At 40.4% G+C, this 27,580-nt stretch overlaps 5 protein-coding genes across 7 annotated transcripts; 1 reads left to right on the top strand and 4 right to left on the bottom strand.

Annotated features, from left to right (window-relative positions):
- Positions 1–1,008: 1,008 nt before the first annotated feature.
- On the bottom strand, positions 1,009–3,142 carry LOC306704922 (methyltransferase-like protein 27). The gene is made up of 6 exons (XM_079171528.1): positions 3,028–3,142; positions 2,689–2,825; positions 2,328–2,456; positions 1,951–2,086; positions 1,664–1,756; positions 1,009–1,529 (listed from the first exon to the last, which is right to left on the bottom strand). The coding sequence occupies exons 2-6, from the start codon at positions 2,806–2,808 to the stop codon at positions 1,321–1,323; spliced, it is 687 nt and encodes a 228-aa protein (XP_079027654.1). The 5' UTR covers positions 2,809–2,825; positions 3,028–3,142; the 3' UTR covers positions 1,009–1,320.
- An 878-nt stretch (positions 3,143–4,020) lies between these two features.
- Positions 4,021–6,478, bottom strand: mettl27 (methyltransferase like 27). The gene is made up of 6 exons (XM_079171527.1): positions 6,381–6,478; positions 6,048–6,183; positions 5,686–5,814; positions 5,309–5,444; positions 5,046–5,138; positions 4,021–4,920 (listed from the first exon to the last, which is right to left on the bottom strand). The coding sequence occupies exons 2-6, from the start codon at positions 6,165–6,167 to the stop codon at positions 4,712–4,714; spliced, it is 687 nt and encodes a 228-aa protein (XP_079027653.1). The 5' UTR covers positions 6,168–6,183; positions 6,381–6,478; the 3' UTR covers positions 4,021–4,711.
- A 2,679-nt stretch (positions 6,479–9,157) lies between these two features.
- On the top strand, positions 9,158–18,055 carry nf2b (NF2, moesin-ezrin-radixin like (MERLIN) tumor suppressor b). 3 transcript variants are annotated; one of them, XM_079172398.1, is made up of 17 exons: positions 9,158–9,474; positions 9,750–9,866; positions 10,507–10,632; positions 11,051–11,122; positions 11,587–11,670; positions 11,832–11,900; positions 12,048–12,130; positions 12,271–12,346; positions 12,458–12,595; positions 12,843–12,917; positions 13,005–13,118; positions 13,273–13,395; positions 13,601–13,818; positions 13,987–14,089; positions 14,535–14,674; positions 14,753–14,921; positions 15,477–18,055. In XM_079172398.1, exons 2-17 carry the CDS (start codon positions 9,777–9,779, stop codon positions 15,522–15,524), a joined length of 1,728 nt encoding a protein of 575 aa, XP_079028524.1. In that variant the 5' UTR covers positions 9,158–9,474; positions 9,750–9,776; the 3' UTR covers positions 15,525–18,055. The 3 variants fall into 3 exon arrangements, with proteins under 3 accessions (XP_079028524.1, XP_079028522.1, XP_079028523.1); XM_079172396.1 differs by having other exon boundaries at positions 11,051–11,173; XM_079172397.1 differs by having other exon boundaries at positions 9,158–9,522; positions 11,051–11,173.
- A 4,407-nt stretch (positions 18,056–22,462) lies between these two features.
- Positions 22,463–24,617, bottom strand: LOC306705317 (claudin-4-like). The gene has a single exon (XM_079172044.1). The coding sequence runs from the start codon at positions 24,116–24,118 to the stop codon at positions 23,156–23,158; it is 963 nt and encodes a 320-aa protein (XP_079028170.1). The 5' UTR covers positions 24,119–24,617; the 3' UTR covers positions 22,463–23,155.
- A 1,306-nt stretch (positions 24,618–25,923) lies between these two features.
- On the bottom strand, positions 25,924–27,311 carry LOC306704847 (claudin-4-like). Its single transcript, XM_079171392.1, has one exon. It carries the CDS (start codon positions 27,239–27,241, stop codon positions 26,609–26,611), a length of 633 nt encoding a protein of 210 aa, XP_079027518.1. The 5' UTR covers positions 27,242–27,311; the 3' UTR covers positions 25,924–26,608.
- Positions 27,312–27,580: the final 269 nt, after the last annotated feature.

Below are 27,580 nucleotides of genomic sequence, written 5' to 3'. Positions count from 1 at the left end.
TATATTATAAATTCATATCAAAATGTCCTCTGTTAGAACACTTTGATAATCTTTAACATCTTATGTTGTGAGTTTTTTTATCATATTGTAAATTATTTGTTAAATCATTGAAGCCCACAGAAAGTTAATATGGTCTCCATGTCCCTCTGGTGTCAACCCCAATACATAAACTCAATCTGGACAAAACAAAGTCCTTCAGATTGCTGAACTATGGTCAGGGGTCATAGGTCAGATAATCATGCATTCACCCTCATTAGATATGAGATTTCATTATTTTCTGGTGATCAGTGTAAGACATTAAATAACAAAACCTAAAAAAAAAAAACGACCTTTCATAGGCTGTATAGACCAACACTACAAATTAGGCTGTGGTATATTTGACAAAAACTCTCATAAATGTTGAACACACCATGATTATCTTCCACCATGTTTACTTAGATTCCGAACAAATGCAGGTAAAATAACTAATTTAGAGGAATACGTTTCATTGATGGAGGTGTCGCTCTCCTGTTGCCTTTTGGGTGTTTTATTGGAGTATTTCACTGTTGATGTTCATGTATATGAACTGTTAATTGGAATAAAAGTTGACAATTGAATGAAATATCCAAACTTCACTCAAGACTTGAAATGTTTTGATGTAGAAATAAACTGTTTTCCATAGTGGGTATGTATTCAACTAAATACAGTATTTTTGCAATCCATGTTCATGTGTACCAACACTTAATTGAAATAAAATCCTTCAATGTTGTTTTTTACTTGGCCATTCAAACCCTTTTTTTCAATTACAAAGACGCTTTCATGGCTGACGGGTTGCCTGAGATTTAATTGACCGCCTGTCATCTGAACCTTTCTGCTGAGTTACAAAGTGCACGTTTCATATTCAACTTTTAAATTGATTCATGTGCAGCAGATATGAATGCATTGAAGACACACACTAAACAGACATAAGTTACAACTTTGTTTATCACATGGTTGTCATGCTTATACAATCATTTTCCATTAGGAGGAATTTACTGCACAGCCACAAGATATTGTACATATGTAAGGATCTGAAGTGTTGCTTTCAGATGCCAAGTACACTGCAACATGCTTATGAATGCAGCATGAATATTGTTCAAAGTGCCGCTGAAATATTTAGTCATGAACATTTTAAGTCATACATTTATATCCATGAATGAAGCTCCACATTTTTTACTTTAGGTCCGTAGGAGACTGACAATTCCAAAAGATGAGTAAAATTAGTTATTTGAACATTTTGTATTTTCTTGAGTTGTTTTGTATCTTCGGTGTGACGTCACATCTTCGTTGTCGTGCAATGTGCTATAGTTGTCGTTTCTTATAGAGGTACACAGCACCAGATATGTAGCCGACCTCCTCCTCTGACACCCCTCTCTCCCAGTCCTCCACCTCAGCGACCTCTACACAAGTCCAGAGCCCTTCGGCCTCCATCTGCTTCAGCTCACGCTCCAGGGCGGCTTTGTATTCCACGTTGGTATGGTTAATTCTGGTTGTCATGCAAACGTGGCCACCTAGTGGATTCAGGTTCATAGTGAAGTGGTGTTTCCGATTGATTTAAACTCACCTACAGTGAGGAGGTACTGATTTACTACCAAGAATCAGAACTGCAGTAGAGGCAGCATCAAACCAAAAAACACATTCTCACCTGGTTTGGTGGACTTGCACAACTCTCTGACGACACCAACCGGGACCTGACGAACACTTAGTGCTCCAACGATCACAACCACATCAAACAAACCTGCAGGAGGAAGTGACGGGGGGAAGATGATAAGACAGTTTGCATAAGTAGTGAAAACAACAGAAATGATTAAGAATATTAAATAACCATAATATCATGAAAATAAGTCAACAAAGTCGGCTAACGTACCCGCTTGAGGATCAATTTCTGAATCACAGAGGACCCATGTGACATAACTTAAACCATAACATTACCCTTCTGGACAGGGAGTGGCCCCTCTCCCAGCATGGAATGCTTCAGGTCCTGGTATAACCCGCTCTCTCTGGCCAACATCAACATAGCCTCGCTTCCATCAACCCCCACAAAATGTCCAAATCCATGTCTCTTCATCTGCACAACACATTTTGTTTTTAACAGTCATACTGGTCATAAAGGTTCTGATCCAAACACGAAAATATATGCAGGGAGAGGAAATTCACTGGAAATACTTCTAAACTGAAACAAACCAGACATCAACACAGAAGTCATATTTCATAGAAAAGAATATTCTTAGTCTAGTAACTCTGAGATGAAGAAAAAAAGAAACATCAAATGACTTATTACTGCGTCAAGCCTGTATCTTGTGAGTTACCTGTTTGGCCACTAGTCCTGTGCCACAGGCCACATCCAACACTACAGCTGCTTCCCGATCACCGATGAAATGGGATGAGATGCTGTTTACTGCCACACTTGGTGCACGGTAGTCCAGAACAGCCAAATCCTACTCAAACCAGTTGTTAAAAAAGAAACAGTGGCTTTCAGCAGCGATAAATAAGGTAAACATGAGCATTGCAAATCTACATTTGGCTAGTTTTAAAGAAAGTAGAAGACACCTTTTTAATGTCTCCCTGCACAATAATATCAGTTAAAACAATCCTATAATTTAACTGAAGAAAAAAAAATACTGCCAATATGTTTGCTCATTTCATCTTATTTTATTCTGTAAAACTCACCTGATCATAGTTCTCTGCCCAGGAGTTGTAGAAGTTGACCATTTCTTCTGGTGTGGTGTTTTCACGAGCTGCTAAGATGGTCGCTTTGACATGTTCTAAAGTGTTACTGACAGCTGCCATCAGGCTATTAAAAAAACCTGTTCAAAGAAAGAAAGAAACAGAGACAAGTGGTAATAAAGACATGTATCAGAACATGCATTTTAGAGTTTAAGATTAAAGTGTGAATTAAAACTGCAGCTCAGTAGCCTGCTTTACACTGTGCAACTACTACGTGGAGCATCTGGGGTGCGTTCGAAAAGTCAAAAAAGTACATCCTCATGTCTTTTATCACCACTTTACCTTGCACTCGATAGAAAACCTCGTGGAGTCAAGGAGAGATGTGAAAGCGGATTCATATATAGGTAAGAAAAGATGACCAACGTGTACAGAAGACAACCCTGCACACCGAAGATGGACAAGAAGCACGTCTAATTTTGGTATCTTTGTAAACAGCTCTTAGCGTGACAGGCTGCTTCATACGCGGTGTTTGATTACCGCTGGTCTTACTTTCCTGCTGCTCCCAGTAGACTGCACATATACGGAAGCTGACAATGCACTCCTGCAATATCAATTAAACTGTTCAATATTATTTGTTCCTATGTCAAAATAATGTGAATCTAACCATTCAGTTATGTTTTGCTTATTTAATGTTTTAATTATTTTTAAAGGCCTATAGCTTGTTGTTTTTCAACTGATGCTTCTACCTGCAAATGTCCCCACCGTGGGACTAAAAAAGGATTATCTTCTCTTGAGTGTGGACAACCTATATTATAATACTTATAATGGAATTATTAGGCAATCATTATTAGCCACATTCTGAATTTCTAAAGTGAATGAACGATACAAGGAGATATTGGGTATGAGGGTCCTCCCCCAAAACAATTAGAAAGTTTTTGACATTGCAACTTCACATCAATTTGGACCAATATTACTATAGGCCTCAATAAGGCCCAAAAAGCTTGAAGACTAAACTTTCTATAGTTAAATAACTATGAAATGATCTACATATCACAGCCTTCATGAAATGTTTGCCCCGTAAAATCATATTCTGTAAATCAAGATAGCAGATTCATAATACTCTAAAGTATTTTTTCATTATAAGCTATTTGTTCACAAAAAGCTGAGCCGACGCTGAGCCGTATGAATGCGAACCGCCCAGTGAAGCTGATATGGAGAAATATATATATATGGAGATATAGCGTGTGGGCAGCTTGGGAGACGTGTCGGTCTGCAAGAAGAAGTCACAGTACGCTGAAGAGTAAAGTGTAGATGTGCCAGTATTGTGAACCGGTGAGTACTGGCCCACTTTGAGCACCGATTACATTTTTTTATTAGTTTTACAACATTAACAGTTTGATGGTTGATTAGTTATTGGGATCAAAGATGCTTTATTATAATCAAATGCATACATTTCTACCGGCTTGGCACCAATGTGTGTTCCCTGATGCAATGACCCTTCCTGCTTTTATATATTCCCTGGGTTGGCCTGCAAAAATGAGCAGAAAAGATATCCATAACATACCGATTTTTAAGAATGTATTATATTGATCAGTTCACTGACACACTTCATCACCAGCATTTTCTCTCTCCAGCTGGTCAATCCTGGACTTGCTAACGAGAAGTTCACTCTCACTGCTGCTCAGTCTGGTCTGTAAGTCTGGAGTTAATGCAATGACGGGGAATTACAGAGCAAACTGTTAACATGCACAACAAATTGTACAACATCTTGACTCCCTTCTTTCGACTCAATACTCAAAGAATATACTTTCAACATTTCAATCTAACTGTTAAATGACAACATTATGAACACTCAACAGGAAAAGTAACCAGTCTTTACCAGAATTCTCTCTCTGCAGCACCTTCAGCTCCACCCTAAGCTCCAATTACAAAAGATGAGTAAAATGAGTTATTTGAACATTTTGTACTTTCTTGAGTTGTTTTGTATCTTCGGTGTGACGTCACATCTTCGTTGTCGTGCAATGTGCTATAGTTGTCGTTTCTTATAGAGGTACACAGCACCAGATATGTAGCCGACCTCCTCCTCTGACAACCCTCTCTCCCAGTCCTCCACCTCAGCGACCTCTACACAAGTCCAGAGCCCTTCGGCCTCCATCTGCTTCAGCTCACGCTCCAGGGCGGCTTTGTATTCCACGTTGGTATGGTTACTTCTGGTTGTCATGCAAACGTGGCCACCTAGTGGATTCAGGTTCATAGTGAAGTGGTGTTTCCGATTGATTAAAACTCACCTACAGTGAGGAGGTACTGATTTACTACCAAGAATCAGAACTGCAGCATCAAACCAAAAAACACATTCTCACCTGGTTTGGTGGACTTGCACAACTCTCTGACGACACCAACCGGGACCTGACCAACACTTAGTGCTCCAACGATCACAACCACATCAAACAACCCTGCAGGAGGAAGTGACAGGGAAGTAGTGAAAACAACAGAAATGATTAAGAATATTAAATAACCATAATATCATGAAAATAAGTCAACAAAGTCAGCTAACGTACCCGCTTGAGGATCAACTACTGAATCACAGAGGAGCCATGTGACATAACTTAAACCATAACATTACCCTTCTGGACAGGGAGTGGCCCCTCTCCCAGCATGGAATGCTTCAGGTCCTGGTATAACCCGCTCTCTCTGGCCAACATCAACATAGCCTCGCTTCCATCAATCCCCACAAAATGTCCAAATCCATGTCTCTTCATCTGCACAACACATTTTGTTTTTAACAGTCATACTGGTCATAAAGGTTCTGATCCAAACACGAAAATATATGCAGGGAGAGGAAATTCACTGGAAATACTTCTAAACTGAAACAAACCAGACATCAACACAGAAGTCATATTTCATAGAAAAGAATATTCCTCATCTGGTAACTCTGAGAAGAAGAAAAAAAGAAACATCAAATGACTTATTACTGAGTCAAGCCTGTATCTTGTGAGTTACCTGTTTGGCCACTAGTCCTGTGCCACAGGCCACATCCAACACTACAGCTGCTTCCCGATCACCGATGAAATGGGATGAGATGCTGTTTACTGCCAGACTTGGTGCACGGTAGTCCAGAACAGCCACATCCTGCTCAAACCGGTTGTTAAAAAAGAAACAGTGGCTTTCAGCAGCGATAAAGAAGGTAAACATGAGCATTGCAAATCTACATTTGGCTAGTTTTAAAGAAAGTAGAAGACACCTTTTTAATGTCTCCCTGCACAATAATATCAGTTAAAACAATCCTATAATTTAACTGAAGAAAAAAAAAATACTGCCAATATGTTTGCTCATTTCATCTTATTTTATTCTGTAAAACTCACCTGATCATAGTTCTCTGCCCAGGAGTTGTAGAAGTTGACCTTTTCTCCTGATGTGGTGCCTTCATGAGCTGCTAAGATGGTCGCTTTGACATGTTCTAAAGTGTTACTGACAGCTGCCATCAGGCTATTAAAAAAACTTGTTCAAAGAAAGAAAGAAACAGAGACAAGTGGTAATAAAGACATGTATCAGAACATGCATTTTAGAGTTTAAAGTGTGAATTAAAACTGCAGCTCAGTAGCGTGCTTTACACTGTGCAACTACTACGTGGAGCATTTGGGGTGCGTTCGAAAAGTCAAAAAAGTACGTCCTCATGTCTTTTATCACCAGTTTACCTTGCACTCGATAGAAAAGCTCGTGGAGTCAAGGAGAGATGTGAAAGCGGATTCAGATACAGGTAAGAAAAGATGACCAACGTGTACAGAACCCCACCGGCACGCTCACCAAGCTGCGTAATTATAATGCGACGGCGGTTGTTGTTGACGTCTGCCGTGATGACGCTACAATTTTCCGAAGGACTTCGCTCCGTGCATTCTTGCCATTGTGGTATCTTTAGAAACAGCTCTTTTAGAGTGACAGGCTGCTTCATACGCGGTGTTTGAATACCGCTGGTCTTACTTTCCTGCTGCTCGCAGTAGACTGCACATATACGAAAACTGACAATTCGCTCCTGCAATATCAATTAAACTGTTCAATATTATTTGTTTCCTATTTAAAAATAATCTGAAGCAAACCGTTCAGTTATATTTTGATTATTTCATGTTTGATTATGTTTAAAGGCCTATAGCTTGTTTTTTAACTGATGCTTCTAATTGCAAATGTCCCCACAGTGGGACTAAAAAGGGATTATTTTCGAAGATAATCCTTCTTGAGTGTGGACAACATATATTATAATAATGGAATTACAATCATTATTGGCTGAATTTCTACAGTGAATAAAAGATACAAGGAGATATTGGGTAGGGTCCACCCCAAAACAATTAGGTTTTTGACTTTGCACTTTGAATTTGGACTAATATTATATTGCTATAAGCCGCAATAAGGCCCAAAAGCTTGAAGAATAAATGTTCTATAACTATTAAAGTATCTAGCTACATATCACAGCCTTCATGAAATGCTTACCCTGTAAAAATCATATTCTGTAAATCAATAGAGCGGATTCATACTCTAAAGCATGTTTTCATCATAAGCTATTTGTTCACAAAAGGCCGTATGAATGTGTATCGCTTAGAGAATCTGATATGGGAGATATAGAGTGTGGGCAGCTTGTGAATGTCAGTCCGCAAGTAGAAGTCACAGTACGCTAAAGAGCAGTGGTGTATAGTAACGAAGTAGAAATACTTCGTTACTGTACTTAAGTAGTTTTTTTGGATATCTGTACTTTACTATTTATATTTCTGTTGACTTTTACTTCACTACATTTTGCAAAGAAAACTGATACTTTGACTCCGATACATTTCCCCTGAAACCTTCGTTACTCGCTACAAAATAAAATCTATTTTAAAAAATAGAAAAATTACTAACTGAGACAACACTTTCACGTGTTATTTTGCCACACGTGCTCCAGTATAATGACTCCAGTCGTCTCATTACACAGACGAGACGATCATTACGCACAGACAAGAAAACACGTTGTTGTTGTAGTATCAGCTGTTTGTTGAACAGTAGAAAGAGTGTAAAAAGACTGGGTCCCGCTGTGTTACTCAGGCTGCACTACAGCGTCTATTCTCAGGCGCGATCCCACTACTGACCGTCCTTAGACGACCTGGTGGTCCCTGGCTCCCCCAGGAGCACCATACCGATACCGAACTTAGTGCGGACATCCGATCTGCATAGCGACTTAGTGAGCTGAGGAAGTGTTGACAGTTGGGAGATGTTGTTGATTTGAATCATAGCTATAATCATTGCAGCACTAGTTGGCTAACGTTCGCTAACTTAACGTTAGCTAGCCACCACACCATATGATTGACAGGATCCGCGAGAGCGCCGCATTACGTTTTGTAATACTTTAGTATTGATCATGTTTTGATATTTGAGACATTTTGTGGATGATCAGATCGAGTTATGATGGTAGCAGTCGACCGATTGCAGATTCAGCTTGAGCGGATTCAGCTGAGCAAAACCTGTTGTGTTCAAATCAGGCCCATAGTTCATAGTTGATGCAAAAGTATACTTATGTACAATATATGATGTTCAACATTGTTGCTCCTGGATGGATCACAGCCAACCCAATTATTTTCAACACAACTCCTTGTCCTTGGTCATGGTGGCCACTGCACTTAAAAGAATAAACTTCATAATTCTCAAAATTCTGACCCTTTGCTTTTTTATTAACAGCATTTACTTGTACTTTTACTTTCAATACTTAAGTACATTTAATATCAGAACACTACTTTTGATATTTAAGTACAGTAAATATGAGATACTTTAAGACTTTTACTCAAGTAGTATTTTAATAGATTACTTTCACTTTTACTGGAGTCGTTTTCCAGTAAGGTATCTTTACTTTTACTCAAGTATGGCTTTTGGGTACTTTATACACCACTGCTAAAGAGTAAAGTGTAGGGCCGGTATTGTGAACCGGTGACTGGCCCACTTCAAGCACCGATTCATTTTTTAAATTAGTTTTACTGTAGTTCTACTACATTGACAATTTGATGGTTTATTAATTATTGGTAACAAAGATGCTCTATTACAATCAAATGCATACAAACTACCGGCTTGGCATCAAGCTGGCTCACTGCATCCCAATTTATATATTCCCTGGGTTGGCCTGCAAAAATGAACGGAAAAGAAAATAAATGGCCAAAGTTTACTGGTTATGTATATATCTATGACTCACATATACTCATTTCATAGAAACATACTTGCAAATCAACTCATATTTGTTTTTTGCATAAAGTCATATAGATATGTAGGCTCCATTCAGCATGCTGCTGCATTCACGACCACATAACTACCTCCGCTCAAACGCCTGGAAATACAATATTTCCGACAACCAATGAAGGCGGCATGGTCTCAAATTCGTGCACATGCGCAGTTAACTTTATCCCGGGCTGCTATTCGTGTTCCCACCTGTAGAGTGACTTCGGAGTCAAAACAAAAATCTTCTGGAAAGTCCTCCTGATATGTAAAAAGCAAGCTAACCAGCGAAAGCACGTAGCTACAGATAACGTTAGCAGAGTGGTTTCCAACTTTTAAACAACTTTTAATAGCTCCAAAGTAAATCCGCTGGATACATTTCATTATGGAGATCTCTCCAAAGTTCCGCTCTTTCTATGACTTCCTTTGGTGCGTTTTCGTGGCATAGCTGAAAGGCTAACGTTGTCTAGTAATATCAGTTAGCTTAGCATTGGACTCCCCAACAAAAAAAAGTGCAGCCTCCCGTGAGCCTTGTTGGACGGCAGACGTGTGTAACTTAACTCGCTGGTAATGGGCCTTGTCTACATTCAGCTGCATGTTGTGTTTCACTAAGACGTAAGCTAACGGTAACTCGTGTTTTATTCCCCGTAAAAGCTTATTTTCAGCTCAAATACCACTTTCAGTTAACTGTCAGTTAACGGTGGCTTGAATCTCTCCAAAAAGTTTAAACTTGTAAATAACGTTGGAATGTTTTGTTCTAGTTACTGGACGCATCCTTCTCGCCACTTGTTAAAATGTCATGTTTTATCCCTTCTTGAAATACTTCCAATGTGTTCCCACAGGTTACGTTGACAGCAACACCCTAAAAGATGTCTATCCTAGGATTAAAGAAGAAACAGCCGAAGACATTCAAAGTCAAAGTAATCACCATGGATGCTGAAATGGAGTTCAGCTGTGAGGTATGGATCCATTGAAGCAAGCTCACTGAAAAATGGCCTGAAAGTCACCATGTGTAGACTTATCCAATGCCTTATGAATTAGTTTTGAAGTTCTAGTACCTGTGCTGAACGTAGGAGACCAGACTTAAGCATGTTTCCTCATCTATATATATATATATACACACAACCATTCAATGTTAAGTGCAAGAAGTCTCACGACTTCCTTGGAATCTCATCAGTCAGGGTTTCCCTCAGGGAAATTGTTGAGCAGATGTTTCCCAGATTCTGCTGCATCTCATTTTGTGATCAATTTAGTTAGAAGATGACATTCTAATTGACAGTCACGCTCATTAAATACATGGCATACGCTGTGTGAAATAGTGCCTCTGCTTTTTCCTCCCCTGATAAAGTGCACAGATGTTTAACGTGGTCTTTATTTCAGGCAAGGTGGCACACTTCCGCTAAAAAGATACTGAGTAACCCCTCTAAAATCAGTCAAATCAAGATTTAACACAGCGAGTACAGCGATATTCTGTTGAAATACAAGTTAATGTTTGGGCTGCTTTTAACAGGAAATAGTTATGGAACCGCAGCTGCACACCAACACATTGTCTTTCAGCCTCTTAAATCCCTGCTCTCTATGTCACTGACTGTTCCTCAGGTGAAGTGGAAAGGTAAAGACCTGTTTGACCTGGTGTGTCGCACTGTTGGTTTGCGGGAGACCTGGTTCTTTGGACTCAGGTACACGGTGAAGGACACCTACGCCTGGCTGAAACAAGAGAAACGGGTGAGTGAAGGAGTGAACCCGTGAAGAGGATTTACAAACACGTGACGCAAAGAAAAGGATGAATTGTGGGTCAAATGTTTTGCACAACGCAGATGATTTGTATGTGTTGTTCAGAATTTGAAAGGTCCGGCTAATCTGAACTATGGGGCTGCAACTAATCATGCAACTCACTGTCAGATAATTGATTCATTATTTAGTCTCCAAAAAATCACAACAACAAAATACCCATCACAATTGACATTTAAAATTGAGAAACAGTCCAAAACCAGAAGATATTCAGTTCATTAATTGCCTAAAGTGTTGCGAGTAACTAATGAATCATCATGTCACTAATCATGACATTCCAGCTTTAGTGAGAGTTTGGTCTATTAAACACATTATTGTGCACTTTTCTTCTTCTGTTTGTTTATTTACGCAGGTCTTGGACCAGGAGGTTCCCAAGGACTCTCCCATAACATTTCATTTCCTGGCTAAGTTCTTCCCAGAAAAAGTAGAAGAGGAGCTGGTCCAAGAGATAACTCAGCACCTCTTCTTCTTACAGGTAAAATAACCTTTGACCTAGGGACGCATTGATCAGACTTTTTCAGGACCGGTACTGATTCGTGGGCTTTGGGTATCGATTCGGCACCAATGTTTAATTAACAGGTTTTATGCGTCACTGTGTGGAAGAAACTAGGATCACATTTTTACGTCTAAGGCAATATCAGGCTCGACTTAAACAAAATATTACAAAGAAACACACAGATATAAATGTACTGAATTGTTATTTATTAAAATGACCCGTTCCAGCCACTTGAGTCAGTATTGGTGCATGTCTTCTTTGGCCTCATTGTTTTAAAAGAATACTTTTAGAGATTGAGATATCAGTTTTATTTAGGTAAAGAGAATTCATCTCCACGTTTTAGAAAACTGAATTCAATACATGTTTGTACATTTCTTCAAATTCTTGTATAGGTGAAAAAACAGATATTGGATGAGGAGATATTCTGTTCCCCTGAAGCATCCGTTCTGTTGGCGTCATATGCCGTCCAGGCCAAGGTAAGAAAGCCATGCAAGGTTAATGTTCTCTCACTGTCATGTTTGTCCTTCCTGTAGCTCTAAAAATATGGTCCTTTTTAAAATCCACCTGAAATTCACAGTTGGTGCTTCATGCAAATAGACTCTTTTAAAAGTCTCATCATCGTCAATTTCATTCACAGTATGGGGACTACGACCCGAACTTCCACAAGCCGGGCTTCCTGGCACAAGATGAGCTTTTGCCAAAAAGAGTAAGTTTACATTACTATGTGCACATTTGACTTTTGTAGTTCACTTGCATTGCTCGTCTGTCTGGTGTGCTTTAATGCTACAGCAGGTAGCCAATGTCTGTGTGCATGCATGCAGTGTATAATGTTTTTCCTGTGTCTGTGTCCTAGGTTTTGATGCAATACCAAATGACGGCCGACATGTGGGAAGAGAAAATCACAGCTTGGTATGCAGAGCACAGAGGCATCGCCAGGTAGGACTGACCCAGAAATCGTTCTGAAATCCGGGCATGTTAAAGAGGAATGAACCCCTTTAAAAAAAAACGTGTCGTCCTAGATTCTTGTGTTAACCGTGTTGTGCTTTGATATCCTCTTCCTTTTATTCTCCGTACAGAGATGAGGCCGAGATGGAATACTTAAAAATTGCTCAGGACCTCGAGATGTACGGTGTCAGCTACTTTGCAATCACAGTGAGTGTAAATAACTGTGCCTTGATGTTCTGTCAGTTGAGGTACATTTTTGCAACCTTAAACATTCCCGTCATTGTTGGTTTGCATTTGTCCTACACATCCCATCGACAGCAAAATAAGAGGGACACTGACCTGTTACTTGGAGTGGATGCTCAAGGTCTTCATATCTACAACCCCAACAGCAAACTCAACCCCAACAAATCCTTTCCTTGGAGCGGCATCCGCAACATCTCTTACAGCGAAAAGGAGGTAAATGCAAGCAGTCCGTCAGAATTATTTCGGAAAGTATGCTTGAATATTGCTTTGACTTTAAGTGCAAAGGACAACTGCGAAAGCATAAAGCTGTTCATAACATCTGCAACCTTTCAGTACGGGATTTTCACTCCTAACCAGTTGGCTGTAAAGGCAACAAAGCTGTGCCGTCTGTTGAAACTATGCTAAAAAGTTGTGTCCGTAGTGTAGTAGAAACTAACCCGTTAACGCTCCCATGTTGCAGTTCACAATCAAACCCCTGGATAAGAAGAAAGATGTTTTCAAGTTCTACTCCTCTCAACTGCGGGTCAACAAGCTGGTTGGTTGCCTCTTTGTCCATGTGAACGTTCAACGATAAAGTTAGACGAGAGTTATGTGAAGTAAGAAATTGCCGGTTTGTCTTTAGATCCTGCAGTTGTGCATCGGCAACCACGATCTCTTCATGAGGAGGAGGAAGGTGGACTCCATTGAAGTGCAACAGATGAAGGCTCAAGCCAAGGAGGAGAAGGCCCGCAAGAAGGTCAGTGCCCTCTCTCTCTCTCTCTCTCAGCTCCACTACAGTAATAAGAATAACAGATTAGACGTGATGTACACCCTGCATACATATGTACGCTACAGTCAGGGTTCCTGGTTGATTGCCTTAGCTTAAATTGAGTTTCCTGGGATCCATCTAGATGGAGCGTCAAATCCTGGCAAGGGAAAAACAGATGAGAGAGGAAGCAGAGCGGGCAAAAGAAGAGATGGAACGAAGACTCTTCCAGCTGCAGGACGAGGCACGACTGGCCAACGACGCACTGGTGAGAGCTTCATTTCTTTACGCAAGTTAATTGTTGAATCTCCCAGACGTCTTGGTGAGCTCCTGTTTGGGCAGCGAGCTCTGCATTCCTGGTGTTGATTGAAAGGACGATACAGAGCCAGATTTCTCCTTCACGCTAAGCTCTAAACTGCCTGTTTGTTTTGTAAAAATGCTTTTTTTTAAATGTTCCAATGCATTTTCTCTAGTTGCGATCTGAGGAGACCGCAGACCTGCTGGCAGAGAAGGCTCAGATTGCTGAAGAAGAGGCCAAGCTGTTGGCCCACAAGGCTGCAGAAGCTGAGCAGGACAGGCAGAGGTTAGAGGTCACCGCCATGAAGACCAAGGAGGAGAAAAGGCTGATGGAGCAGAAGATGAGGGAGGCAGAGCAGCTGGCGGTGAAACTGGTGGAGCAGTCTGAGAGAAGGTCTGGAATCATCTCGACTGGTGTCGCTTAAAGCACTTGTTTTAGTCATATGTATCCGGAATAAGTGGAAGACACACAGTATTCTGCTTAGAATACTCCCAACTGTTAACTACATGTTAATAACCGTGTCTTCCATCAGCCTCGAGCTAACCAGACCTCTGATTACAGGTTGAAGGAGGCTGATCACCTGAAACAGGACCTGACGGAGGCAAAGGACGCTGAGCGGAGAGCCAAGCAGAAGCTGCTGGAGATCACGAAAACAACATACCCTGTACAGTGATGCTACCGCTGCATGTGTGCTCTTTGTGATGCCTTTATTTCTCTTTGTGGATGAATGTAGCTTCTTTGTGTTAAGAAGGTTGTTATTGAATATCTCTGAAACATAAATACAGCTTCTTCAGTGCAGTGATTTGGTTAGCTCAGGCCATTGATTACCTGCGATCTTTAAAAGGTTATTTATATTACATATTTCTAAAGTATGGGCATTTTCCCACAGAAAACATGAGCATGAATGCAATGTGCACCACCACCAACTGTTAAGTGTTTTGTTCTAGATTGGATTTAGTTTGCTTTCATTTTGTGTTGTGACTCAGAATAACGGGTGTGTTACTATACAAAAATGTTTAACTTAACGTGCATTATGTTAAGCTTCATATCACTATAAACGTTTAACGTTGTGTTACTATGTACTTGACATCCGTTTGCCCGTCTTCCAGCTCATAGCAGCCTACTCTGCTCCCCCTGCGCCTCCTGCACCTCCTGAAGCGGCCGACTTGTCTTACGATTCGGCACCGTCGCGCCTCGACTTCAAGGACTCCGACATGAAAAGGCTGTCTATGGAGATCGAGAGAGAGAGGTGAGATTAACACTTTTTTTTTTTAGAAAGACGGTACAGATCTGCCCGTGCGTGATATCGTGACGTGCATTAACGCAGGCTGGAGTACATGGAGAAGAGTAAACACCTGCAGGACCAGCTGAAGGAGCTGAAGACTGAGATCGAGTCTCTGAAGCTGGAGGAGCAGCAGCAACAGGCTGGCGTCTACAGCCTCCGCAATGAGGCGAGGGGATACGTCCAGGAGCCCGCCTACGCCCCTCACAGCAACGTACGTATGCTCTTTGTATTATTATGACTCATTATTATAAGTTTTACTGATTGGTTACCTGCCAGAATGCTGTATAGAGTAAATAACAAGTGAATAGAGCCGATACTGTTAAGTGTTTCCCCCTTTCATAATAATGGGCTCACATGAGTAAACCACAGCTTACTGCATTGGTAACACCGGACTTCCTATTCGCATTACCCAAAGCATTATGGGAACTATAGTGCCAAAAACGTTTCTCTTAAATGGAAATAAGAAAAATAAAGTGTCAACATTCATGATAGATTTAATTTGACAGTATAACACGTTGACTAGCAGAATTGTTATTGTATACGTGAAGCACAAACGTTCTCTACAGTTAAATAAGAAACGGTTTCTGTTTTAAACATTCTGTCTTGGGGCGATGTGGAGCATATGAAACAGTATGAGCAGCATCGGTAGTCATTTTACCTAACTGTACACTTTGAGTTGCTTATCACACCACAAATTCACATTTCTTTGCACCGAGTTTGGCCTCCTTTGCTATTGTAAACTGCTCATACCCGTCTTGTTTTGCAGCGAAACTCTGCGTACATGTCTCAGAGGGCCTACTTTGAAGAAGTGTGATCCTAGTCACGCAGTACGAGGAAGGAGGCCACCGGCAGTTGTGACTCAGCGCTTTCTCAACATGTTTGGTTGTTGTTTTTGTTTTTTTACCTGTTTGACACTAACGGACAGACACATACACCACGACTGTGTGCTATGGAGAGACTTTAAATGTATCCTCAACAACAAACTGACACTAGTTTGGCTGCCTGCACAGGTTGCCCTGCTAGGTTGTACCACCTGCTACACTACAGCACCTTCCACATTTCTATATAAATATATAATGAACACACTAACGTGTGTATCCAACACCGATTCAGGGCATGGTGCTGAAGATGGATGCATTATTGAGTTGCTGATGTTTTCTTGTGGTTTTAAGGGATACTTAGCTGTAAGATGTCAGATATAATATCATAACTCAATGACAAGTTAGACGTTTGTGCCTTAACAACATTTTGGGACGGATTGAGGTTAACGTTTGATACAAACAGGCTTTAGGCAAAAGTTCCTGCATTTACAGTAATTTGGTAAATTACCTTTTCAGGCTGGAGGATATTCTCACAAGTTCTAAATATCCTTATGATTTTGTTCATATGGTCATCTTCTTTCACACCAGCAAAGTGTTTCTCAAACTTGACTTTTGAAAATAGTAAATTAAAAAAAATGAACAAATCTGACTATACATGTACCAAGCTATTGTTGAATGTAGCTTTGAACACTAAATACACTTAAAAACCTTTCTTGATCATTAATATTTAATGTGAAAAAGTAACGTTGTAATCTTGCGGATTAAAGTAATTTATAAAAAGTAGTAATTTCAACACAGAGAAAAGTCCAAATCTGACGAGTGCAGGGACAGTCTAGATGTAAACGCTGTGTTTGATCTTTGTTTTGGTCTTTCACTTGTTTCTTTGCCGTTTCTGGGTTCACAGACTTCCTTTACTGTTCACAGGTGCCTCTATTGTTTGTAGTGCCTCATCGTGGTAGTTCATAGACGGTTGGTATACATTTACAAGCTTGAGCTCTGCCATTTCAAGTTTTTATATTTTGTACTCTAGACTGTTGATGTGCCTTGAACTTTATTTTTTACTATTATGATTGGAGTTACTACGGTTTTATTTGCTCTCATTGTGCTCATGTGTCTTAGCATTAGGTCCACTTTAAGTTTGGGGTTAATGCCATACCCTGACTGATTTACAGATTCATGGCATTCCTGTTCTCTCTTTCTTTCCTCTGCTCATGTACTTCTCAGGGTCAGTGTTGGAGACAATCACTGCAGGTAGAATCTAATTGTTTTTCCCTGAGAGAAACAGTATGGTATGCATTCACTTTTACCTTGTGGAACAGGCTGCTTTTATTTAACTTGGTTAAGTCCAATATTAATTCACACGGTAAAGATGATTGACAGCATTGTGTGCACTGTATTTAACAAATATAAACTTAGTGAAAGTTTATTCTACTACACTCCTCATTGCATCCTCAAAAAGGGAGAGGCTGGATGCAAACTGCACAGCCAGACACTCTGCATGTTGTTTATTTGGACCGGCCCGTTAGACTTCTTCATGGACTGAACAGTGACATATGATTGGTTCATTTTGGCACATTGATATATAAATGAGGCCAACATTGGTCTTGTGTAAATGGTATTGTATCAGATGTCCAAGTGGAAGTGTCCTCTTTTTTCAAACTATTGCATAAGTGCTTCAATTTGTATTTTTGACCTTATTTATTTGTCCTATAAATCCTTAAATAACGTCACCGTATGTGTTTTCTTGAGGTCATTGTGGGGATAAGTGTTTTATTTCTTGCCAAATTCAAGTCCAGTCGTTAAAAAAAAAAAATGTTTTGACACCTAAAACAACTTTGTACTCTAGGGGATGCCTTTTGTTTCTCACATGCACAGCAAAATTGTGTCAATGATTTGAGAAATTTTGTGCATATAATTTCATTACAACAGTGATCATACAGCAATGAGTTGTTGTCTCATAGACGATGATTTAATCATTCTTGCATAATGTGTCAGTTAATTTAGTAATCTTAACTATGGAGCAAAACATTTCCTCTGTTTTTTAATAATAGATAAATCTTCTGAATTATTTATCTGCATATGAATGTGCTTCAAATACACAATCCAAATGTCCATTTGGGGGATTGGTTTGGACCTTTGCAGAATAATTAAATCTTATCGAAAGTAGAACACTTCTACGACAAAACAGCAAGTATACAACTATACAATACATTTGTTCAGTTGACATGGAACAAAAGACAATTCAAGACTTAAGGTAAAACCTTCGCAACAGTTGTTTCGCTAATGCTCAGCATGATACACAAGATAAAGGTTAGTTTGCAACATGGACACTGATGAGAAGCGGTTCACCTTTTTTCTACCTTGTAGTGATCTTATCTCGTGTCTCCTTTTCCGTTCATGCTCCCTCCAGCCTCTTTCTTATCAGCCTTGGCCTCTAATGGATAACAATTAGCAGACACTCTGCCACTTCTCAATTCTGAATGATCAAACGTAACATGATTACGCATCCAGTAAAGGTATTCAAACGTGCAATAAAGACATTCAAACATGACGTGTAGTGTGTGTGTGTGATGTGTAGTTTCCCTCACAACATACACAATGGACAGAGAGCAGGGCCGTGCTAGCTGCTAGTCATTATGCTTAGCTCATCTCACTCTTAAAAAGTGAATAAGTGCATTCCCCCAAAATGTTGAACTGTAAAGCTTGCTTCAGGTACAGTAGCACCCACAATAAAGTTCCCCTATATCAAGAAAACAATGCACGGTATCGTATCAAGCTACTGTACTGTTACATTCATCATTTTTGAATTATAATTTGGCTGTTTTATCTGTTATGTGTTTTCTGTTTTGTGTGAACCCAAGATAAGGTGATGGTGGGAGGTGACAAATCATGAAATCTGACGGGGGATTGGTGGAGAAGTGTTCTCCATCATATCTTCTGTGAGAAGATATGATTATGAATGACCCGTACCTTATTTAAAGACACTACCAAAACCCCAAAGACCCTTTCTCCACATCAGACTGGATGATCCATGACTCTATGGAGAGCTGCCCCCGGCGAGTCAGATGTCTGTACTTAGAGCAGAACTTTAACCTAACCTCTTTGTTTTGATCTATATTATTATGCAACTAATTCTTTATACATTTCAGTTTATTTTACTTTTTTCAAATTCATTTGGAGCCACGAGAATCATTGATCTTGAATCATTGATACCACAAAGCCCTCTTTAATGCCTCATTAATGAGGTGTTTCAACACATTTCCTTCATTATCTTTTCAATCTCATGTCAGTCTAAACACTGTTTAGAGGATCATAAATAAATATACATTAGCTATCAGTCTTGTCCTTGTGTACAAAATAAGAGGTTGATAGGTTATTGTTTTTTTCTAAAGACTACCCAAAAAATAATACTTATTAAAATCCCGTATACATCTTGGAACAGCATGATTATGGTTTGCAGTGCAAATTGTATTTGTGTCTTAGTAAAAACAGGTATACATATTAAAATATATGAAGGGAACCAACCACACAATAGTACTTTTTTTATATACCACCAAATGGTTTGGCACCTAAAAGTGAAGGAGGCCTTTAAATGAACAGTTGTAAATGAAATGTGATTTATCTGTATCGAGTGTTGTTTGTTGAGAGAATCACTGTGCTACCTTGAATAAGATGCAGTTGTTCTGGAGTACGATGCCGCTAGTCATGTAGCAAAAAGCATCTCCTTCTTTTTCAGTGGCGACCGTGAAGCAGCTGTCGTGCTGGATGTGGCCTGCGGTACTGGACTGGTGGCAAAGAGGGTAAAATCACAGCTGCAGAACAGACAGAAAACATTGTGGTCGGTCTAGTGCTGGTTAAAAAAAAAAACTCTAAAAAAAATGTAATAAATAGAAGTTAAGGAAAGAATAAAGAAATATTCTGTTGGTTCAAATTCAGGTAAGCAGTATGGATCACAAACGGGCAGGGATCAGTCTGTACATAATGTGTACACTATCAGGTCTAAAGTATATAGTGTAAGAATACATTGTTATTCATGCCCATAATATTACACTTAATGTCCCATCATTGCATATTATGCCAATTGTTATGATAAAAAACTGATGTAGTGCATTAGAGAAAGAGAGAGACAGAAATGTGGTCATTGATCGACAGGTGAGGCTGACACAGAAATGCACTCCCACCTACATTGTTATACATTCACTAATACACATGTAGGTTACTTTGACAGGTTCAACTCTGTAATTCCAGTTTTCAAAGAGCTTGACTCAAAATGACCCTCAAAACTAAAAATACTCCCAGGAGAAGAAGACAAGGCCTGTCGTAGTGTATCCACATTCCCTCGACAGCCTGAGGGACAGAGAGTGAGATTAACACAGAAGCCTGTTCATGACAGCATCGCTTATAGTCTCTAACTTTAGGGAAATAACAGACTCAAACTACTGCTTCTTTGTTTTTGATGGAATGTTTTATGGTCTTCTACCAGTTACGTGCAAGAATCAAAGACTCTCCATACAGCCCAACGTTTCACCGTCACAACTACACAGCGTTCACAAAGCATGGCGGTCAAAAAGGTAGTAAAGCTCCCCCGTCCAGCAGCACCTGTCCGCCGTCCAGCAGCACCTGTCTCCTGAGTGAAAGTTCCTCCCTCTATTGTAGCCTTAAGAGCCAAAGCAGCAAGGGTGACATCTACTGGACTCATTTGGTACCATATATATATACACTTCACTACAGAAATGGCTTCTACATTATTGTATCCAGGCTTCTGTTTTATTGATTTTACAATGTGGAATTACTTTTTCTCAAATCAGTTTTCAGTATCCGATTTCAGTGACATGTGTGTTTAACGGATGAAGCAGGAGGATTCGGGACATATTTGGGGCATTGATGGAAGCACGGCTATGTTGGAAGAGGCCCAAAAGAAAAGGCTGTACCAAGACCTCAAGCAAAGCATTTTGGGAGAACAGCTGCTACCTGTCCAAACAGGTAGCGTAATCTTTAAAAATACATGCTGGCAAAAATGAGGCGTCTTGTAGTGATCTCAAGGTTAACCACAGTGTGACAGTGGTTGTATTCTTGTGAATCATTTTTACAATCACTGAGCCAGACACAGAACATATTTCTTGTCCAAAAAGCATCCGTGACATCTGCTTCTCCAAGACTAACAACACTGTTTAATGCTCTGTTTCAATTTTCTGTGTGCAGTGTTTTTAAACTTAGTAGGCTTCTTCCCAGCACATGTTTTGATCTTTAAAAGCAATGTACTCCTCTAAATTAAAGCTGTAGATACGTCTTTTTAAGTACAGGGACAATATATCAGGCGGATAAATACAAAGACAAAATGTAATTGAGCAAAAAGCTTACAAGCAGAGAATCCAAAAAAAAGCAGGCAGGAACAGCAGGCAGGTTACAAGTGAACAAAACTCCATATGTCAACAAAGGACAAACCGACAAAGGGACTGTGTAGTGACTGACTATAACGAGGGAAGTGAGAACAGGTGAGCAGGTGGTGAGTGCAGGAGTAAAGAGGGACAGGTGAAACTGATTAGGGCAGGACACGCAATCAAAAGGAGAAAAAAACTGAAAAAGAGGAAATTAAACCAGTCATGACATACATGACACATGAGTAGTGAACTTCAAAATAAAACAGGAAACAGACTAAACAAATACTCGACACCAGGACACAACAAGCCTATTTGAAGAACAATGAATCGCCTAAGTATATACAAATACATAATACATTATTAAGACAGGATTGTTAACTGTACAAGTCGAAATCTATGCATATTAAATAATTAACTGTATAAATAACGATCCAATGTATATATCATTGTGTGATTCTTTAACTCTCATATTGACATCGTTTTCAACTTCAGCATAACAACTCGAACACACGATGATGTTGAAACGGAAAAAAGGGACTAAATAATCAGTCTGATCAGTCATGCATACTAAATGATACGTTTCTCCCACAATGCAAAGCAAATAGAGGAGCTGCAAACAGCTGCCAAAAAAACACCAACTGTGGATGATGGAGATGCAGCTCCAGGAATAACTCAGAAAAAAACGCCAAAAATATTTGTTCTTAATCGTGGAGTTTTATTGGCACCAGCGTTCTCAAGTTCTAGATTGATTGACACCCAATCGCATTAATGAGCTAAGTGTGTTGATTTCTTGTAGGCTAATTGAAGAAACTGTGTCCTAAGAAAAAACAATATATAGGCCAATGGCTAAATTCAACTGTACATATTTAGTATGTGGCCTGGAATTGGGACAAGCAGGACCTGAAACATGGATTGTTGTTTTGATCAGTTTTTCTCCCCTGACCATGGGATGGCAGTGTTTCACAATAGTAAGAGACGAGGCTGAACATCAATCGAGTGTTTGCATTAAGTTACAGTGGCCTGTACCGCTGGGTCAGTCATGCTGTACACCTAAACATTGTTGAAACCCAGATACCTTTATTTCATGTTTGTTGGATTACTTCAGTGTGGTTATATTTATGTTTTATGTTTTATTTTAAACTAATTGTTTCTCTAGTAAATGTATCCATAACACAAAGTCCTCTCTAAAGTAAAACTTGTGTATTTTGCATGTTAGACAACTGGCAGCATTCGATTAGATAATGATGCTATTGCACATTTAAATAAAGAAATGAATAAATAAAACAACACATGTTCCATGAACATGACTCAGTGAAACTGAATTTTAATCCTCTACAAACACATTGTGCCTCCCTCTTCCAACCCTGCAAAACCTCCGCTGTAAACACACTTTCTGTCAAACCAGTTTTTCATGTAAATTTCTGATAGCCAGGAGCTAGAATGAACGTTCATGGTGTGTTCTTTAAAAGAAAGGAGCTTTTCAGCTCATATGTGACCTGTTAGCTCATTTAATACATTTATAAAAGTGAAAAAGACCAGCTCAATCAAATGACAGTCATTTATTGAAAAGTGAATTATTTGTCAATAATATCTGTACAAATAAAATAAACACAGAATCAGATTTCACAGTTGTGACAAATCACAATCTAAAAAGTGTAACTATTGATGTAGTTTTTCATGGCCATAGATCTCATCAAGTTAGCACATTCTTGGATTAAAACAAGAATTGGTATCAATTTAGAGAAGGCTAAAATACGTTGCTTCATTGCGTATGTTGCACATGTCACTTGATGCTGTTAAGGTTAATGTACGTCCTCATTCATGCATTTAAATAGTGAGAACATATACCAGTGCAATGCCCCACAACATGTCAAAGTTAAAACCAACAATGTTCTTTAAATAAAAAAGATTTAAAAAAAAGACATGAACAATAGCATACTTCACGTGTACCTGGATTTAGTTTGTTACTGTTTGGTTTTAAGTTCTGTTTTAGTGCAGATAAGAATTTAAAACTGCTGTTCTCCTGCATATTGTGAATGTAGTCCAGACCTCCTTCTTTCCATCTTTTTATCAAAGCAACATGTACAAAGTATAAAGTATAAAGATAGCTAAATAAATACAATGAACTACTTTTCCTCAGTAAATCATCACAAAATAAGTAAACTTCTACTACCAAATAACTCTTATATGTAAAACTTCTGTATTGTGTGTTTAAACACAAGTGCATGTGTGTGTGTGTCATATCATAGGTATGTTCTTGCTGGATTTGAGGAAGCATCCTCATTTTCACTCTCGACTGATAAAATCTCTTCCATTTCTGCTCGTTTCAGCTGAGACTTTGTAGATGGCGCATCACTGTTTTCAGACTTTGTTGAATCCAGTCTTTTCATCTGAGACTTTGTCGACGGCGCCCATGATCTTTCTGACTCCAGTCTCGAGTCCTGCTCGGGCCGTCTTGTGTACGGCGGTGGCTTTGTTGACGCTCCATTGTCGCTTTGAGACCTGGGAAGCGCCGCTCCGACAGGCTGAGACGTTGCTGGTGGTACTCTGCTGATTTGAGGACCTGCCTTGCTGGACCCGTTGGAGGAGCGGACCACCAGGTAGCGGACAGAAGGGCTCTTGTCTGTGTTGTGGGCATTGAGGGGGCAATTTGAGCTGATGAACAAACCCCCTCCCAGAATGAGCAGGATGGACGCTCCCCAGCCGATGTAGAGACAGGCTCCAATCTCCCTCCGCTGAGCATCTATGGAGGCGCTGTAGAACTTCTTCACCACGGCCCCGGCCGCCCATGATGTGGGAATCAAACACAGCAACCCTGTGGCAATCAAAACTGCCCCTGCTGCTACAGCCACCTTGCCCTTGACCCCGACTTCTTCTTCATCCAAAAAGCGAGTGCACTTCCCTCCGATGAAGGCCAGAATAAGGCCTGCGCCGCCCGTGGCGATAGCGAGGACAGTGAGAGCCCTGGCGGCCTGCAGGTCTGCGCTGAGAGCGAGGAGAGACTCGTAAGGTTTACACATGATCTGCCCTGTGCTCTGGACCACGCAGGTCATCCAGATGCCCTCCCAGATGGTCTGGGAGGTGACGATGGTGCTCCCCACGAAGGCCGTGACCCGCCACATGGGCAGTATGCAGCTGAGGATGACCCCTGCCCAACCCAGGAGGCACAGGGCGCTGGCCAGCATCTGCATCCCCATGGAGGCCATGACGTAGGGGGGCTGGGAAGATCTCTGAAGGTACTCGAGAAATCCTCACAGACCTTTGAAAAGTGCTCTAATGGTTTTATTCCTGTCTGTGGAGCTTCTTTTGCTTTGACTCCTGGTGACTCTTCTCCTCTCTTGTATCTCTCTGTCAGCTTTTCTTTGTCAGTTTTTCTCAAAGTGTGATGTTGCCGTTCTCATTCGCCTCCATTGTTGTGCTTTTCTTCAGCTATTTTGTTCTTGCCACAGTTGCGATGTTGTAAAGTAAGTTTCCCAGAAACGCAGAGCCCTGTCTGACTCTTTCAGTTGTCCGTCCAGCCTCCAGTAGCTTGACTCAGGGTGTGTCTCTCTCAGCCTCAGTTCATTTGTTTACAGCATACGTTTCCTTTGTCTTAGTCCCTCCTTCGTATCTCTAACTCCTGTCAGTTTCAACCGCTTCCTCCCCCTCTCTCTCCCTGTCCCCTCTCTCTTTATTTCTCCACCTGAGAGTGCTCTTTCTTTTCTGTCACCTGAGCGGCTGTCTGTGTGCTACTGGTCAGGTGTGGATGCACCACACCTACTCTATAGGGAAACAAAAGGGGGAGGAGGCTGATGGGAAAACAGAGAGGGAGAGAAAGAGAGTTGTAGCAGCGAAACCATGACATCATCTATTCCCTCCCTTATCATCTTTGTCTGGCGAGAATATTTTGGAAACGATAAGCTTTGGATGAAGCAGAGAGAATGATAGGCCTCTGGGCATTCAACATGCTTACAAGATGCACACTCATGAGGCGCTGCATTGTTTTCTTTCCGCAGAAGTCAGATTTGATTTGATTCAAAAGTGAATACTTGAGTGAGCTCAGTGTGTGTGTATATGTATACACATCCTCTGGCAACGCTTTTGTGCATGTGAATAATGCGCGCATGCAGAATGTATTTTTGTAACAAGAGGAGAATAATGTGGAACACAATTACATGAGAGAAAACCAGTTTCATTCTAGCAGCGCCTACCGCGCAGAGAAACCTGTTTGAAGCATGCAAAACCCTTCCCACACACACACACACACACACACACACACACACTATACTTAACCTTTTAATACGGCTCAAATAATCTTTAATCTTGCTGTTCCTCTAAAGTTCAGAGAGATACTTTTGATCAAAGGCGTAGGTTTTGTTTGGTCTTGGGCTCCTCTCACCGGACATTTTGAGTGTCAAACACTTAATTTCCTCCATTCTGATGAATTTCTATGCACCAATTTATGGTGAAATGTATTCATGTAAAGATAAACATAAAAATACAAAGGAATATAATGCAGGCTTTCTGTATTGCTTTCAAATATTTATTCTCGTGTAGATCAACTTTTCTCATGAAATATTTTCCTTGCTGTGTCAACACACACGTTGGCATGGTTTACTGTTCCCTCCTCTTTGTTTTTCTTTTAAATGTGCATGCGGTACATTTCCCTTCAATGATAAACAAATTGTTTTAATTAATGTATAAACCCCTGGACTTTTGCAGCTTGTGTTTCAGCAAGATTTCTTCTCATGTTCAAAACGTTCTACACATGCAAAACACACAAAACACACAATAAAAATTGTAAATATTAAATAAAGTCGCAACTTAATAACGTCATATTATTTCAAGAAAAAAGCCATGTTCCAATCTCAAACTAAATAAACAGAAAACACTTCACACAGTTGCTTTTTGTGTCTATTCATTTTTAACGACAACATTTTAATTTTTGCATAGTACAAAATAAATCTCTTCTTCTTGTGCTCAGTTTACCAAGATAAAAAGAGGGAATACTATACACACATTCAAACTCCAAACATACTCAGTTATCACACAGTCTCTTTGTTTATTTAGCAACGTTTCTTTGGCAGGAAGCACACTTTGTCACACAACCTGTTAGTGAGGATTCTTTCAGCTACACTTGACAAACCTAATCCGCTTTACAGCAAGTTAGGTTATTTCCTTTTTTTTAAATGCCATGAAGAGATGGAAAAGGACTTAAGAGAAACTCTGTCTCATATGCTCACAAATACAGTATGTGTCTTGCAAATGACAAAAGAAAAAACTCTACTCAAGCAGCTACTGTGAATCAGACACATAATCATCAATATTCTAGTGACATCGAGAAACAAAACAGTAACTATACATGCAAGTTTAATAAATATACAATGTGTTTCATATATAGCAGTCCTGTTCTGAATCGCACGTGTCCTAGAAGACATGATGTAATAATGAGGGGGACTAGTAAACAGCATACAAGGAAAACTGTGTGAAAGTGTGATTGTGTCACATTTTGGATTTTTATCTATGTTTTTAAGACTAAAAGTTGCATCAAACAGACATGCTTAAGTTAGACTTATCCTGCAAAAGTTCCTATCTACTTTAGCCACATTATAGACTATCATTCTAAATGGTGGAGTCATCTTCATGGGACAAACAGAAGGCAAAACTTTTGTGTCTCTTTCCAACAGACTGTCCCAGTCTTGCTTCCTGCTGAAGATCTAAACGTAGGCCTTGCTGCTGTGCGCAGAGCTAGCCTTAGAGTACTTCACATCATAGTTGTTCTCATCTCTGTGGGGACAGGAGCTGCAGAGGAGGCCCCCACCCAGGAACAGCAGCCCTGCAGAGCCCCAGCCGATGTAGAGCGAGGCCCCAAGCTCCCTCTTCTGAGCGTTGGTCATAACGGGGCTGTAGAAATCACGAATGATGGTGTTGGCGGTCCAGCTGACGGGAATGAGCACCAAAAGGCCAGCGAAGATGAAGATGATTCCAGAAGCGATGGCCACTTTGCTCTTTTCCCTTTCGCCGTCCACAAAGTTGGTGCACTTGCCCCCGATTACGCCGAAAAGGAGCCCAAGGACCCCGGCGATGATGGCGATGATGACGAGTGATCTGGCAGCCTGCAGGTCTTGAGGTAAGGCCAGGAGAGAGTCATAGACTTTGCACTGCATCTGACCTGTACTCTGGATCACACAGTTCATCCACAAACCCTCCCAGATCACCTGAGAGGTGATGATGTTGGCACCAATGAAGGCTGTGACTTTCCATGTGGGGAGAGCGCAGATGATGATGCTACCCACAAAGCCGAAGACGGCCAGGGCCAAACCCAGAATCTGTCGTCCAGCAGACACCATGCTGAAGCTCTGTGTGATGCGGAGAGCTGGAGGGATTTACTCTTGAGACAGACAAAGGAGCGGGTGGAGGTTGTTTATTGCCGACTTAGAGGAGAAGCTAACAGTGGCTGCCTCACTTACAGGTTTTGCTGTTGAGGGAGAAATCAGAGGAGGAGTTTGCCACCGTTGCCTCTCAGCTGAAACTGGTTTGTGAAGAAATCTCACCTGACCAGATTGCCTCTCAACAGAGATGCACACAGAGGTCAAATCCACTGAAAAACAGCACAGATACAAACAATGCTTCTCATCAACACACAAGCAGGATTGTTCTGTACGTTTTAAGAGGGAATTTCAAATCAG

This window comes from Pholis gunnellus (genome assembly GCF_910591455.1).
Source record: "Pholis gunnellus genome assembly, chromosome: 13".
NCBI lineage: Eukaryota > Metazoa > Chordata > Actinopteri > Perciformes > Pholidae > Pholis > Pholis gunnellus.
The sequence above is the reverse complement of the archived record's forward strand: the minus strand, read 5'-3'. Positions and strand labels throughout refer to the sequence as shown.

Coding starts and splice junctions, on each gene's coding strand:
- mettl27 (XM_079171527.1), bottom strand. CDS start 6,167: ATGGCAGCTGTCAGTAACACTTTAGAACATGTCAAAGCGACCATCTTA. Junction 5,139..5,308: donor GCCACTCCCTGTCCAGAAGG/GTAATGTTATGG, acceptor TTCCTCCTGCAG/GGTTGTTTGATGTGGTTGTG. Junction 4,921..5,045: donor GTGCAAGTCCACCAAACCAG/GTGAGAATGTGT, acceptor TGAATCCACTAG/GTGGCCACGTTTGCATGACA.
- LOC306704847 (XM_079171392.1), bottom strand. CDS start 27,241: ATGGTGTCTGCTGGACGACAGATTCTGGGTTTGGCCCTGGCCGTCTTC.
- LOC306705317 (XM_079172044.1), bottom strand. CDS start 24,118: ATGGCCTCCATGGGGATGCAGATGCTGGCCAGCGCCCTGTGCCTCCTG.
- nf2b (XM_079172396.1), top strand. CDS start 9,777: ATGTCTATCCTAGGATTAAAGAAGAAACAGCCGAAGACATTCAAAGTC. Junction 11,174..11,586: donor AGCACCTCTTCTTCTTACAG/GTAAAATAACCT, acceptor ATTCTTGTATAG/GTGAAAAAACAGATATTGGA. Junction 14,922..15,476: donor CCTACGCCCCTCACAGCAAC/GTACGTATGCTC, acceptor CTTGTTTTGCAG/CGAAACTCTGCGTACATGTC.
- LOC306704922 (XM_079171528.1), bottom strand. CDS start 2,808: ATGGCAGCTGTCAGTAACACTTTAGAACATGTCAAAGCGACCATCTTA. Junction 2,457..2,688: donor GGGCAGAGAACTATGATCAG/GTGAGTTTTACA, acceptor TGGTTTGAGTAG/GATTTGGCTGTTCTGGACTA. Junction 1,757..1,950: donor GCCACTCCCTGTCCAGAAGG/GTAATGTTATGG, acceptor TTCCTCCTGCAG/GTTTGTTTGATGTGGTTGTG.